We start from the raw sequence: 15,830 nt of genomic DNA, 5'->3' as shown, positions 1-15,830 counted from the left end.
TTACCAAACACCAGCTCTGATTAGAGCGCTCCACGGGCTGATTTGCAAACACCAGGCTATGAATAATCCAACACACTCCAGATCTGTTTGCCCGATGGACTGAAGTCTCGGTGCCAATATCAGCAGTTCTTAGACTGAAGAAATTAGATTTTCAGTGCGAAGGCCAAATGAATGTTTTAATTACAAGGCATAAAAACAGGCACGCACAAACAGCCGCCAAATGTGAGTTCTACCGGGTAATACACACTGACTGCCGACAGCTAACCCCAGCCAGTAAGAACACCGGAAGGAACTTCCAAAGAAAACTCTGCCGTGGCCCCAGCCTATGTCTTCGGGTCCACTAGTATGATACGCATCTGATCTTTCCTGAGGATAAGAGACAAACACACCTGGGAGGGGAAACAGCCTGGTCCTGCCACACACCACGGAGGCCCCAGATGCTTCTGCCTGAACAGAGGCCACACGGCCCTCACCCTCCCAGCCCCAGCCTGGCCTCAGGTGACGCCCCCCCATTCCCTGCTCCTTGCCCTCCGCCAGCATGACCAACACGGTGGGTTCGCAGAAGGGCTGTGACAGCTGGCTCCAGAAATCCTGCCACTTGGCACCTGCTCCATCCACTCACCCTGAGGGTGCAGCCAGGAGCATCGGCCGAGAGAAACTGAGACCCGTGTTTACAGGGGACGAGGCCCTGTACCTGAGCTACCCCCTACTCCTCTGAGGCTGGGTGGGCAGCTTGTCGAGGGGATGCGCACTGGGCTTGACTCCATGTGGGGAAGCTGAGAGGGCGAGCCCACAGGGCAGATGCACCTTCCTTCCCAGATGCAGCAAAGATGAGGGCACCTGCCATGTGCTACAGCAGAACTGAGGCCACAAGGGGACATAGCAGTGATTCCACCTGAGCAAGTCCTGTCCCCACAGGGCTGACGTCCCAAGAGGAAAGGCACACCCACACAATACACCAGGGAGTATCCTGTGCGTTTGGAGAACAAGACAGCAGGACATGGGCTGGGGTAGAGGCAGGGAAAGGAGTTCTTAGCCAAGTTCGGAAAGTAGGAGAGTGAAGCATGTGGCCAAGTGAGGAGAGCCACAGGCAGGCCAGAACAGGCAGAGGTCCTGAGGCCAGGGCCCGCCAGTGCATCAGGGACAGTATGACAGCCTACAGGGAGAAGGGGTGCAGTAACAGATGAGAGCCTACTGCCTCACCTTGCAGCCCACGGCAGGGAAGGCCCTACTTCACACCCCCCAGCCCCGGACAGGACGGGAAGCTGCAGGAGGTCTGAGCAGAACCAGGCCAGTTGACTACATTTCAAAAGGTTCCCTCTGATGGCTCGGGGAGACCACACTGTAGCCAAGGGCCTGGCAGGCACAGGGAGACCTGCTGGAGCTGCTCAGTGATCTAAGAAGTGAGGCGAGGGTGGAGAGGGGTCAGGCCCACCTGTCCTGAACATGAGGTACTGCAACGTGGGGCCGATGGGGCATGAGCCGGGGGGAGGCAGGTAGGACATGGGTTGTTGGTCTGGGGGCCAGACACTGTGGTGGGGAACCCGGAGTGTGGACATGTCACATCTAGGGAGCGCATGGGAGCGGGGCAGGGATGTCACGGAACAGGGAGCAGGGAGAGGAGGATTCGAGTGGGAGACCAGGTCTGGGCTGAGCAGCAGACGGGGAAACGAAGAGGCCTGCTGAGCCCGCAGCCATGGCTCACGTTCCCGCGCAGACCTCAGGCCAGAGAAACGCTGCATGGGTCATGCGGTTTGTTCAAATCAAACAGAAGAGAGACAGGTATACACCTTGGAAGGGTGGATTCCATCCGATTCTGGTGTTCCAGGTGTGCGTGTGTGTGTGTGTGTTTGCTCGTGTGTGTATGCATCTGAGTGTATGCTTGTGTGCGTGGGTGTACGCACGTGAGTATGTTCCTGTGTGCATGCAGGTCCATGTAGGCACATGAGTGTATGCTCGTGTGCTTCTGCACAGTGTTTCAGCATTAAACGTGTTTCTCACTGTAGTGACAAACACAGGTCCGAGACACTGTCCAAGTGGGTGGGCATGCAAGAGCAGGACCCAGTAGCAACATACACACACACACACACACCTCCCCACCGCTCCAGGGAGGAAGAAAAGCCTCCACCCGAGCTCATCCTTTGAACCCCATTAACATCCTGAGCGACAGCAGGAAACAGGCCAGCATCCGCCTAGGCCAACAGAGGGGGTAACCGTGGTGGCCCGCCCACGCTCACCCAATGACACATGGGGACAGCCGCCAGGTTTCGCTTCCTTAGTGCAGCAGCTGAGCTCACGTACAAGGAATGCGGGAGTGAGTGGGCAGGGCAGGACCAGTGCTGGGGTGCCAGCCAGGCCACCTGGGCAGGGCACAGCCTCTGCTCCGCTGAGAAGGGGCTGGCGGTCAGGACACTGGGCCTGGTCACACAGATGCCGCCGTCCCTCCTGGAGGCAGTGGCAGAGGCAGAAACGTCATGGAGCATATGTGCACAGGGAGGCCCTCCTTCCCTGTGGAAGGGCCAGTTCTTCCTGCCAGCTCCACACACAGGGTGGGCCTGCTGTGGAAGCCTGTGGTGGGTACTCCCGGTTAACAGTCACCCACCCACCTCTGGGTCACTGGATCTCTTAAAATCTCAGCCGCCAGAGACCATCCAGGTCCACAACAACTTTTTCAGGAGGGACCCTGGTGACCTAAGAAGGACCCAAGCCCTCCAGTAGGGAAGTCTTCTCTGGAAGTGGGGGGCCTCTCTGGCAGGGACCTCTTAGAACCCTTGTTCAGGCCATTCTAAGGCTTACGCAGAGTCATTTGGACCCAGTGGCCTGTGCCTTCCCTAGGCCCGAGATGGGCCCAAACCCACCCCTGGAGGCCTCGAGTGGGCTTCCTGCCACTGTCCCCCCGGACACAGCCCGCCACGGGGTGAGCACTCTCCACGCCCACCCCCCACCACCAGCCAGCTCCCCTAACAGGGCCCTGTGCAGCCTCTCTGCACACAGGCAACGGCGGGGGTCCCTGGGAGGCAGGGGCACTGCAAGCTTCCACCCAGTTATCGCTCAGACAGTGCTCCACGGGCTCCCTCATGCACCACACGGTACTTTTTCGGAAATGACAAAACAACTATCTTTCTGTGGGACTCCTGCAAACTCCTGAACGTCCTCCCGAGCAACGCCCGCGGGCCTGTTTCCTTTAAAATGGGAGGGGAGTATCTTTTCATTATCGACACCAAAGAGGGTTCAAAATCTGAGGCCAGGAGGGAGCCTCCCCGTGACCCAGCACTGAGCAGGGGCGGCCTCTCCCTGGGTCGTCTTTGTGTTGTGGACACCCAGGCACATGATGCTGTCATGAAACGGGCACCCGAGGACCACACACTCCAGGGGCCAGGCTCCCCCAGCCAGGGCAGAAAACCTGCAGCATGAGTAACGACCAGCTGCTTCTTCAAACTCCAACACCCGCGCTGTGCAGATGAAATGCCGCCACTCGATCCCATCCCACTGTGGCTCACGGCGACTGAGTTTAGTCCTCTGGTAGCTTTTCCATATCCACCACCCGGACGTGCTTTCCCTTGTTAGTTCCTTCCACGTTTACTAGGGAACACCTTCAGGGTGCCTGCAAAGGACTCCTGGACATCCCACAGAGTACCCAATGCAGAAGGGTCGGGGTGACGAGGGTTCTCTGCCAGAGACACAAGCTCGGCAAGGTTCATGGTCACCCTCTTGCTGGGCTGTCACAAAGCTGAACGTCCCTGCCCCCCTTGGAGTCACAGGAATCCAGGCCTTAACCCAATCTCCACGGCAGGGGTGCCCGGCCGCCCCAGCCAGCCCTGGGACCCCAGCGGAGCGTTTCCAGGTGTGACCGGGAGCGGCCGAGTCCAGGGGCACAGGGCCGTGAGCCCGGGAGGCCTGGCTGCCTGGCCGGCGACAGCCACTTTGACTTACTCTCCTCAAGGGTCTGCCCGTCCAGCAAGGACAAAGGGCAGCAAGGCACCCCGTGTCCAACTTGGGGGAGGAGGAGAACGGCCAGCGCGTTTCTAGAAAGGAGCCCTGACAAGGGACTCCGCTCCGGCCCCTCAGCTCCGCTTCCTAGCGCCGGCCGGCCGGCCCCCTGTAGCCCTGTGCTGGAGGACCGCCACCAACAGCCAAGTCCCTCCGGGAACCACGGAAGCGACGATCCCCCTGCTTCCCCGGGTCCCTCACACGCAGCCCGGGAAGGACACGGGGCGTGTCCGCCGGCATCCTGTGTGGACACGGTGACGTGTGCGCATGCGTATGCCCGGGTAGGGACACGTACGTGCGTATACCCGCGTGGGGGACGTGCAGGCGCATGCGTATGCCCAAGGTGGCGGGGGGGGGGGGGGGGGGGGGGGGATGGGACGTGCACGCGCATGCGTACGCCCGCGTGGGGTGGGGAGGACAGGCACGTGCATGCGTGTGCCCACGTTGGGGGGCGGGGGGAGGCCTGCGTGCGTGCGCCTACCCGTGTCGGGATGTGTGCGTGTGGCCGAGCAGGCTGCATTTTCCCTACACACTCGACACCCGGAAGAACAAACAGGGCGAGACGTCAGACTCCACCTGGCCGCCAGGGCAGAGGCGGCCTTTACACCACATCACCCTGAATTCTCACCCCACGGGCCCATGAGTGCCGCTGCCCCATTTTACAAATGCACAAAGACAGGCTCGGGGAGGTTAAGGGCCGGACTGTTGGTTCCTGGGGGAGCCAGTTCTGGCTTCAACCGCAGGCTGGCCGCACAGCTGAGCTGATCCTGCTCTCCACACAGGCCTCAGTGCCATCCCGATGGGCTGTCAAGGCTGCAGGACAGGACACAGCAACTCCACCTGCCCTGGGCTCCCTCAGGAGCCACGTTCCAGCCACGTCAGAACAGAGTCCGCTCCATGCGCCCTCCAGGAGGGCCAAAGCCCCATCTGCTCACCCAGGGCACACCATCTCCAGCCTCCAATGGCCCAAGGCCTGAGGTCATGCCCCCGACCACCAGCCCTCATGTCCCCACCCTGTCACCAACTTTAGGGCTGACAGCCCAAGTCCACTGGTGCCACTGTCCAGGCACTGCCAGGGGAAGGAAGCAGCCATCCTCCAAGGGGGGCCCTGCCTGCTGCAGCTCCCCCCATAAGGAGCACCCACAGGCTGGGGCCCTGACCCGAGGGCCCCGCCCACAACGCAAGAGGGACAGGTGTGGGGCAGCGGGGAGGGACAACCTAACCTGAGCCAGGAAGCCTGGCTTCTCAGGGCAGCCCTGTGTGACTTGGGCCTGGGAATGAGGTGGGTGGAAGGCTCTGTCTCCCCTCTAAAAACTGAGACATCTATCCTGAGGACCCTTCCGGAAAGAATAAAACCAACTCCAGGAGTTCAGTGAGTGCTGGGAGGGCTTCCTGGAAGAGGCAGATCTTGAGCTGGATCTTGGTTAGAGCTAGAGCAGGTAAGTGTTTGCACTCATTTAGAAAATGCGTGGACATACTGGAAGCTTCCAGGCTGAAGTGGCCTGGGAGGTAAGGGTGGGAGAGTGAAGGCTGGCAGGGGCTAAAGAAAAGGTCCCCAAAGGAACAGGGACAAACGGAGAGGTGCTCCACACACATCAATTATATTTCAGCAGCACCAGGGTCCCCTCCCACACCCTTCACGAGACTCCCCCCACAGACCACGATCACCCTTTGGGCCACAAGACCCTCCCATGGGCACTCACAGCCTCAGCCCGACAGCCTCCAGTGGGGACAAGGGCCTGGGCCACAAGAGTGCATGGGGAGGCCAACCCGAGGAGGGTGCGTGAAAATGCACTCTGTAACAGAACCAAGCATTAGGCAACTGAGGCACAGACTGTTCCAGAACAGACAGGGCTCGAGCCCTGCCCCCGAGCAAGGGGTGGGCAGGCAGGGGCACAGCCCGGCCCCTTCAGGAAGTAGAGGAGAGCCCTGGAGGGTGGCTGCAGGTGGGCCTCATGCTGCAGGGGACTCCAGCCCCCCAGCAAGGGTGGCCCAGGGGTGTGAGGCTGAGAAGCCGCCCTGCTCAAAAGCGGTGGTTCAGAAGCCGCCAATGTTATAAAAAAGTGACAGCTCGTGTCTTTGGCACAGTGCACAGAGTGACACCAGGAAGTATGGTGGTCTCCCATCAGGAGGGGCCAAGGGTCGGGTGCCCCTTCCCATCGACCCTGGCCGGCCCTGGGAGAAGGGATGGCCTGAGCCACAGCCTGAGCAACACTAGGATAAAAGACAAAATTCCGGCCCACTCTCCCAGACCTGGCTTTCCGCACTCCCCGCAGGGGATGGGCACAAGCCCACACACAGACGAGGAAGGAGCAGCCTAAGCTCCCAGGACCCCCCGAGTCCCCCACTCCCTTTGCAGGGGTCACAGACCATCACAGATTCCTTGGGTCTTAGACACCCACATCCCCACTCCCAGCTCTCTCAGGGCCTGCAATCCTCAAGTGCCCCAACCCTGACCCCTCCTGAACAAAGTCCCGGGGACAGGGGAGCCCCAAATCGGCTCATGCTGAGGGAGCAGGGCTGGTGAGCACCAGGTGGGGTCTGTCCCACTGCGAGAGCCACCCCCTGCAGGAACCAGACAAACCCTATCAGACCAAGGAACCTCACACAGCAGGGTCCAAACATGGGCCCCACCAGCCTAGCCACTTCCTTCCTGGCTGAGAAGCACGTCCTGTCCATCCCAACTCCAGTGGGGCATGTCCCCGTGAGGCATTGCAGACTCCTCCCAGTGTCCAGGCCACGGCTGCACTTGCCCTGACGGCTCAGCATCGCAGGGGCGTCTGGCCTGGACCAGGCGGGTGTATGCAGCGCCAGGCTGGAGCACATGCTCCCACTGACTGCTTTCCTGATGAAATCACAGCGTGTCCCTGTGGAAATCTTCATGTTGTCATAAACTGAGGATTGCCATTTGATTGAGGTCAGAGAGAACATAACTGCGGGCCTGAAATACACGATCGGCCTGGAAACATTGCTGCAATTCAGACACACAGCACCCAGGACGACCCCTACACACACCGGGGACCAGCACGCTGCACCTTGGGGCAGGGGCCCAACTGCTCACTGGGGTTAGGGGCTGAATTTGTCCCCTAAAAATTCATGTATCAAAATGCTGACCCCCAAACCTCAGAAGGTGACTATATTTGGAGAGAGGGTCTTTATAGAGGTGATCCAGTTAAAACGAGGTCATATGGGTGGGCACAGATCCAATCTGACTGGTGTCCTTCAAGACGACGACGAGATTAGGACACACACACAGAGGGACAACTGTGTGAAGACACAGGGAGGTGATGGCCATCAGCACACCACCGAGAGAGGCCCTGGAACAAACCAGCCCTGCCAGCGCCTCCATCTGGGACTTCCAGCCTGTGAGGAAGAAGCGTCTGCTGTCCGGGCCGCCTGGGCGGTGCTTCAGCACAGGAGCCTGGCTGACTAAGACGTCGGGCCAATCCCACCTGCCGTGTGGAGGCCCCACCATTACCTCTCTTGTCATCACTGCCAACAAAACCAAGTCTGGTACTGCTTGACCGGTTACAACATTCCAAGGCCAGTGACCTGTCCTTGTTCCTGTGAATGCTCGGACCTAAGTTTCACAGGGCTGGGCTCCCCACTGGAAGAGAAACCAAGGATGAGCAAGCAGGGACACATCCTCGGAATGCTCAGGAACTACCCCTCTTCCCAGCGCCCTCATGTCAGGTGGGATGTGCTGGCCCAGGAGGCTGTCACACTGACAGGACCACAGGCCACTCTGCACCCAGAAGTCAGACAGCAAAACAGAGGCCTGAGCTGGGCCTCCCCTCTCTGACCCTGCCCTCCTCTTCCCCGCAGAGCCTCCTGTTCTGAAGCCGAGAGTCACAGCCACCACTTACCCGAGACTTTCGATGTGCCAGCAAGTATTCTCTCATCCCACTTAATCATTAATGCGAACGCGGCGCCACAGAAACCAAAAAACATTCAGGCTTGCCCGAAGCCCGCGGGGCTCCTGAGAGGACACGCAGAGCAGCGGTTTGGAAGCCCTGGTCCCACGCCAGCTCAGCCAGGCCGGGGGACAGGACACACTGGCTCACTCCACCATGCGCCCCTGCCAGCTGGGACACCCAAAGCCCCCTTGTGAAGCAGGTTTAGGGATGAACGAGGTGGGGCGCACACCACTCTCAGCACAGCGCCAGCCCAGCAGCCACCCAAGGCTACTCATGATTATTCACGGCTACCAGCAGACTGCAAGGCCCAGCCAGGACAGTCTGCCTCCCCGGCAGAGAGCCTGAGTACGAAAGAGCGTGAGACCATCCAGACCCAGGCACCGACTTCACAGCCCCCTCCCTCCCCAGGTGGGGGCCTCAGCCAGAATTCTGAAATCAGGACTCCTGCCACTGGCTTGACCACAGCCCCTGGCTGAGAGGTGTGTCCAGGCCACCTCCCAGGCTGTAGCCAGCAAGACCCTGAACTCCCCAGGCAGGTCCGGCCAGGGCCTGAGCTCTCTGGGTCCCTAGACTGCAAAGGGCGGGCCTTTTCTGGGAAGGGGCAGGAGGAAACACATGGAGGTGTGGACCACAGGCCTCTGCTGCCAGCATGCCATCCAGTGCAGAGGCGGCTTGAGCGGCCCCACCGTGGGCTCAGAGGGGCCCCAGGTTTGCGCACTTCTGCTTCCACCACACCGCCCTAGTTTAGAAGCCCAGCTGGGACCAGCAAGCCCACTCCGCCTTAGCAGGTCAACTCTGACCACACATGGCTCCAGGCGATGCAAACACCCTGCTGGGTGGAATTCTAGCTCCACCCCACCAACCATCCTCACCCCCTCACTCCAACGTCAAGATGTCAATGACTTTCACAGCACAAAGACCTATGAAATCCCCGTGCATTTCACCATCTCTGAGTCTCGAGATCAGCAGCAGTTGCCACCTGTGTGTTATCACCTGGCACAGGCCCACCTGGAGACTGTCCCTGGCATGGCTGGGCAGGGGCAAGCCTGGATGCTACATCCACAAGCCTCTTAGCAAAGAAGAAAACAGGAGTCCTGGCTGTTCTTGGAAATCCATCTTTGATCAAGAAACAATAAAGTGCCAGCAACAAAAACAGAACATGGCCTTGGAGAAAAATCCCAGAGCTGTGAGGAATGCCCATGACCAACGCAGATGCTGTGGGGCAGGGGGACGGGATGGGACACCCGACCCTGAGAGCCAGGAGCTGAAAGGAAGCTCAAAAGAGCCAGACCCTGAATGCAAAGTGGTTTGGGAAAACCCTACCGATTTATTTCACATATATTTGATGTATGATTTTTTCAAAAATCTCTCCAAATGATTCTGAAAGAACTACTCCAGTAAGTAGAAAACAGAAATCCCAAACAAGGTGGCAGTGTTTGGATCAGCAGCCTTCTTTCCTCCCAGTGGTCCATGACATCCTTGGTGTCTCACAGTTCAGCCTGCAGGGGTCCAACGGCACCTGTTCAGGCACCCCCCACACACTGTCCCAGAGGGCATGCGGCAGAACCCTCGAGATGCTTGCCTCACAGCCGGTGACATGAGGACTGGTGGCCCAGGCAGGCACAGGAGCCACAGGGGAGCCTGCAGCGACCCGGGACCATCCTGATCATCGGTGCACGCCACGGAAGGAGCAAGACTCTGCACAGCCACAGCCAGGGGCGGAAAAGGCGCAAGGAGATTCCTCTGACCTCCATCAGGAGCCTGAGAACCAGACAGGTTTTCCGGGACAGGCAGAGGTTCCCGCAGTCTAAGTCAGGAGAAGGGGTTCACCGAGGCCCCAAGGGCCCATTGGCAGGTGGAGCGCAGTCATGCCAACAACACAGGTACAGACCCCTGCCTGCCCCCAAGGTTTCCAAGGTCACCTCTTGGAGACAGGACTCAGTGTCGCATCAGGCCCCACCTTCACACGCCCACCACTCCCTTCACAGGCCTGACTGTCCCCTTGAGCTTTCTGGTCCCCTCAGTGGTGACCAACACCAAGGCCCCCAGGACCAACTGCTTCCTGGCTAACACCCGAGCCTGCCTGCAGGCCCTGAGAAAGAGAGACTCCATCTGCTTAGGAACACAATCCTGCCACCATCTCCAGAACCCACGGGGGTCTTGGGTGGCTGCTCCTGGGGCAAACAGCTAAAGAGAGCAGACCCCAACAGAGGCAGTGATGGCGATGCAAGTGCAGGCACTCCAGAACCCAGAAATGGGCTTCATTCATTCCCAAACACTGACGCTCACAGGCCTGCCATAGTTCTAGGGCCTGGGAGGTCCCCACAGTCAGGCAGCCACATGGGTCCTGAGTCAGGACTCCTGGGTCCCAGGGGAAGGCCGGGTTTACTTGGGAGCACGTCACTTGGGGGGATGGAAAAATTTTCTTCAAAAAGCCTGAATACCAACCTCTCCCAAGATGGAGCTGCTGGCTGCCAGGTATGGGACACCGGCGCACCCCCCCAACCTGCCCTGCCCCCTCTGACTGGGGCCCCTTGGGACATCCACGGCTGTGCAGCACAATCAGGGCCAGGCATGAATCAGAGCTGGGAGGCGGGAGGACACTGGAGGAAGATGCCAGCTCGGTCCACGCCCGTCTGTAATTACTACGGCCGTAGGCAGCAGATGGTAGCACAGCACTGCAAGAGGGAGGCCCAAGTGCAGTGTGTCCTGGGGACACAGGTCTGTACCTCCCCATCCTGAGGCCTGGGCAGGATGGCCAGGAAGGCAATGCGAGGTGGGCCCTAGCTTGGTGCACCCAGGAGCCAAGGAAAAAGGACAGGAACCAGCCTGGCCAGCAGCACACGGCATCCCCACACCAGATCCACTGCCACGTGTGCCCACTCGAGGGTGACAGCACAGGGAATGCCTGTGCAGGGCAGCCACGCAAGGCCGAGTGGAGATGGGTGGCGAGGTCAGCCCTGCCTGGCACCGTCTGATCCTACAGTGACATTGTGGGGCTTCCCTGAGCAGGACCCAGATCGAAAACTTGGGGAGTGCCAGCTGGGCCCCAGACTTCCTGGGGCCTTCCTCCCCACGCTGAAGAGGAAAAGATGGGGCCCTCCCATTCAGCGGCCAGTCCTCTCCAGAAAGGCTGCCTGTCCTGGGCAGCCCAACCAGTACTGCCTGTGCCCAAGGAACCAGGCTGGCCCTTAGGAAGCTTAGTCTAAAACTGGGTGTCAACAAGAAGGCAGCCCGGGCAGCACCCGCCTGTGCCTCTCCCTGCTGGCCGTGCCCCACACCCCGGAGCAGCACCAGCTGCCATTCTGACCTGGAGCCTCCAGGTCAGTGCCACCAGCCAAGCCAACCCTCTGAACAAGGGACAGATGCTCGGGTCAAGACCCATCGGGACAGCAGTGCAGGTAAGATGCTCCCCACCCAGCTTGGAATGCTGCAGAACTGCCACACCCTGGGCCGAAGTGCCCCCGAGCCTCCCCCATCACTTTTACCAGCAAACACTGGTTGTGCCACCATGTGAGCCAACGGCAAAAGTCCTGTGCGGTGGCTGATGATCTGTGGGACGTGACCTTGGGACAAGGAGCTGCTAAAGCCAGTTAGCTCAGAGATCATCACGACAGAGAAAAGGCTCTTCACCGCCCTGACTACTGCAGAGAGAGGAGAGGAGAGGCACTCCTGCTAAGATGCTGGCGTGGGCGAGGGCAGGCATGGAGGGGCATGCTCAGGGAAGGGAAGTGCATAGTCCAGGGGGTGACAGCAGGCCCCCCCATCTGATTGGAAGACGCTACCCCAGTGGGGCGCCCCTGAAAGTACCTCTAAAGCAGACCAAAGCAAACAGCACATGCACACACATACACACTATTCATGTTTACACTCTCACACACACCTGTGTTCACGCACACATGCACACATGCTCACATGTTCATACAAACACACATCGCACACATGCACAACGCTCATGCTCACATGTTCACATGCACACGCACACATGTACACACATGCACACACATGCACGCACAGAGCTGAGCACAGCGCTGTGACTCCTTACCTCCTTAGCAGAGCAGGCACTGGGTCTGCTCCCCCTAGCAGACATTTCTGTTGCCAAGGAAGTGCCTATCACAGATTCCACTTCACCATCTCCAACTGGGGGCCTGCTGAGTCCTGTTCACTCCAAACGCCAGGCCTCCGCCAGCGGCCAACAGTTTGGTGTGACTGCCCAGCCGTGGGTGAGTGTGCAAGGGGGCCGAGGTCAGCAGCATAGGGCTTGGAGGCCCCATGCTTACCAGCGCTCCCCCAGACACCCACCTGGAAGAGGGGGTGGGATGTGGCAGAGGGTAGTGGGCAAGGCCCGGGCAGCTAGGCCTCAATCAGGAAGGCCAGCAGTGGGCCCTCACCTGTCCAGACGGGCCCCCTCCTACCAGCATCCGACACCCACCACCTTGTCCGAGCCCTCACCCACAGCACCAGAGGTGGCGAACCTGATGCCCAGCTGCGGGAACCTGCTGCGCCATGCCTTGGAGGACTGCTGCAGCACGGCCCGGTCAGCTTCCCCACAAAGGCTGCAGGGTGAGGACCACCAGACAGCCGCCAGTGACCAGCCCGCTGTACTGACCAAGGCCCGAGGATCACGACACCACGAAGAGCCACGCCCAAGCCTTTCCTAGGGACTTCCTCCTCCTCACGCTGTCGGCTGTTTCCACCTCCCTGCACCCCCAGGACAGGCAATGGTACTATTCCAAGAGAAGCTGCTGGGGTCTGCCACTCTCAAAGGTCATCAGGTTGCCGGGAGCCAGAGCTTCTCTTGGGATATGGGACCACCAGAAGAACATCAACTTGACAGTCACTCCCTGCAACCACTTGGAGTTGAGATCAGTTCCTAAAGAAGCTTCTCCCCACCATGGGGGACGCTCAGCGGTCCCTCCCACGAGGTCTGCGGTCAGCACAGGGAACGCTTGTCAGCATGGGGGACACTTGGCGGTCTCTCCCACAAGGGCTGCGGTTTGGCCTTAATCCTGAGCATAGACGCCTATCTACCCCCTGCACTCTGCCCCTCACCCTGGGGCAATTACCCAGGGCTGCCCCGAGGGCCGGGTCCTGGGCTCCAAGCTCTGCTGCACGCAGCCCCAGCCCGTGAAGGGCCCAGCTCAGTGCTGGTCCTCCAGAAGCCCCCAGAGAGCTGCCGTCCCCATCTGTCTGCCTAGGGTCAGAGGATGAGTTCTCAGGGGACATCAGGGAGCCATTCTACTCCTCGTCCCTTCATCTTCCATGAAATTTCCCCGAGGACATGGCTCCCATGGGAACTGGGCCATGAGAAAAGAAGTCAAACTGTGCATTATGGATTCTTCCAGGAAGAAAATCAAAACTGTACGTTTTATTCTCACATTTTTAATCAACGAGGCCAAGGACAAGCGTCCCTGCCGTCTCTTCTTTGCCAAGACAAACACCACTCAGAACTGCAGCTGAGGCGACACAGGAGCCAAAGCAAACGGCTGAGCTGCAGCGCAGGGTGACACCGAGCAGAGCCACATCCCGGCCACTCTTGCACAAGTTGCCCCCCCAGGCACAGAGGCAGTGCCGGCCCCAAGCAAGATGGAGGACCAGCCGGACCGGCCGCGGTCCACACATGGGCGGCTCTCATGGTGTCCTGACTGTGCCTTGGTGTGCACTGGTTTCTGCCTGGCCAGTGTGCCAAAGATGCTGGATCTGTGCTGGCTCTGCCGTGGAACTCGGGCTCCCCAGTGACCAGACAAAAAGGTAACCACGCCAGCACTCGAAGGCTCGGCAGTCAGCCCGCAGGGCGGCAGGAAGAGCACCGCCTCCAAACCCAACCTGCCACGGTGCAGTGCAGGCCGCCCCGAGAGGCCGGGAGCCTGTGCAGGGGCCACAGCCCGCAGACTCCAAAGCCCGCTGTGTCAGCCCCGCAGACGCTAGGTCTCACTGCCATACCTTCCACCGGAGCTCATGAGCCACGGATGGGACCGGCGACCACAGACTCCCCTGTTGAATGTGTGCCCCCAACCCTCCAGGCTGCTTCCAAATGGGCTAAAAGTCCCCAAACACTCAGATCCTGCGTCTCCTGTCACCATCCTGCCGACAGATCTCACTTCAGACGTCCAGATTGCAACTCCATCTAGGAGAAGCTGCGGAGGGGGAACCCCGCGCCTGACCGCCCAGGTTACGGGAGTTTTATTAAGAAGGACCGCGGGATTCCCCAGAACAAAGCCACACCCTGTACCCCTTGGAATTCTTGCCATGGAAGTTCCTGTTTAATGGTTTTGGTGCAGAAGCAGGAAAAACAGGGAAAAAAAACCACTGTGACGGGCACTTCTCTCCCACTCCCTGCAGTACTGAGCAAATCTAATGGAACTAATGACTAATAATTTAATAAAGCTCCCTCCCCTGAGAGCATGTGCAGAGCAACACGACTACAAACGTATGCCACAGATTCCATCTGACACCAAACAAGAAAACCCCAACGGCTGTTCCTTTTACGCGCTGATTCCTCTTCAGTCTCCGACTGCTGTTTACCGGCAGCTCTAACATGGCTTCAGAACTGACTTAGTCAATGCTGACCTGGCTTCGGGATTCCTCCAGATGACATAGCCGCAACTTTAAAACCTTTATTAAAGCTCTTAGAGTACACTCCGGCCCCTGACTCCAGCTGAAAGCAAAGGGGCCACTCCCGGAGCCTCCCTCTGGCTTTCCAGAGCCTGAGTGAGTTAAGAGGGTTTCACAGGCCACTGGCTAGGGAGGCACAACCACAGCTGTTTAGTACAATTAGAAACTGTTGCTCTGCCAGCGCCTGGCAATCCCATTTAGCGGCCATGAACCAGCAACTGCCATGTAAACACCAACTACCCAAATCTCCCAGCCTACTTCACCTTCAGATACAGTTTCGAAATAAAGCACAGCTTTGTAACAGGCCCGCCGCGGGCCGCCCAGAGCACGAATCTCCCTCGTGAGAAAATGCCCGCCTGGAACCGCAGCGGGCCTTGAGCCACCGGGAGCCTGGCTCTGTTTCGTTGGGGGGGGTGGGGGGGGGATCCAAACTGAGAAAATGGATGCTGATGAAGTAGAAACCGAAAAGCCCGTTAACGTGCAAACAAGGCACAGAAATGACCGGGGAGGGGGCTGCCAAGGGGCTTCCCTGGAGCCCGCGGTCCTCAGATGTGACACTGACATTCTACAGAGAACGATGCGAATCCGACTCTCAACACACATGAGAAGCAGAGGCAGGCGCGCCAGCCTCCTACACGATTAGTCTTCTCTCTCCGCGGTTACATAAGACGATGGATTATCTGTCCACCCATCCAACCTGCCCGCGCGCGACCTCCTACCTAGGCCAAGTCCACCAATTCCCGCGAAGGAGTTGTGAAAGGGACGCCTGTTGAGAAAAAAGTGCCCAAGGCTTGTGTAACCACGGCTAGAGGGGCCACCACTGAGCCGCCACGCCGACCGGGGCGCAGGACGACGGGCAGCGGCGGCCTCGGACCCCGGCAGCCCCCGGACGCAGCAGCCCCGCGCCCGTGCCCCTGCTCCACTCGGGTCCGAGGACTCCGGAGCGGCGCGCGGAGGGGCGCGCGGGGGCAGCCTGGGGCCGTCGGGGCGGGGGCACCCGCGCCCGCCACCGGTGACCGGCCTCGCCGAGGAGACCCCCGAGGGTCCCGCGGCCGGCCGGGTCGGGCCCCAGCGCGCGGCGGCGGGGGGCTCACCTTGTAGACATTTTCCGTGAGACGGTGCATTTCCTCTGAGCGCGAGAGAGACATGGTGCTGGTCCGGCGGCACCACGGACCAGAGCGGGGGCGCAGGCGGCGGCGGCGGCGGGAGAAAAAGGCAAGACCAGCAGCGAACGGAACCGGACCAAAAGCGCGGAACCTGGGCGGCCGCCGCATTTATAGCGGCCCAGGCCCCGCCCCCCCACGGGCC

The 15,830-nt window shown here is 59.8% G+C and overlaps 1 protein-coding gene across 14 annotated transcripts in view; it reads right to left on the bottom strand.

Moving 5' to 3' along the window:
• BAIAP2 (BAR/IMD domain containing adaptor protein 2) overlaps positions 1-15,784 on the bottom strand; it is a 75,671-nt gene extending 59,887 nt beyond the window's left edge. For 8 of the 14 annotated variants that reach the window (XR_011493975.1, XM_044746162.2, XM_044746163.2 and 5 more), the window contains exon 1: positions 15,617-15,783. Coding sequence is in view for 12 of the 14 variants with exons in the window: in XM_044746162.2 (XP_044602097.1) it covers positions 15,617-15,670 (54 nt within the window). In the remaining 2 variants the exon portion in view is untranslated. Of the gene's footprint in view, positions 1-15,616 lie in introns of all 14 variants that reach the window. The other 6 variants (XR_011493976.1, XM_070483799.1, XM_070483800.1 and 3 more) reach the window with 1 other exon arrangement.
• Between the last annotated feature and the right edge of the window lie 46 nt (positions 15,785-15,830).

Source organism: Equus asinus, chromosome 13 (assembly GCF_041296235.1).
Source record: "Equus asinus isolate D_3611 breed Donkey chromosome 13, EquAss-T2T_v2, whole genome shotgun sequence".
NCBI classification, from domain to species: Eukaryota; Metazoa; Chordata; class Mammalia; order Perissodactyla; family Equidae; genus Equus; species Equus asinus.
The sequence above is the reverse complement of the archived record's forward strand: the minus strand, read 5'-3'. Positions and strand labels throughout refer to the sequence as shown.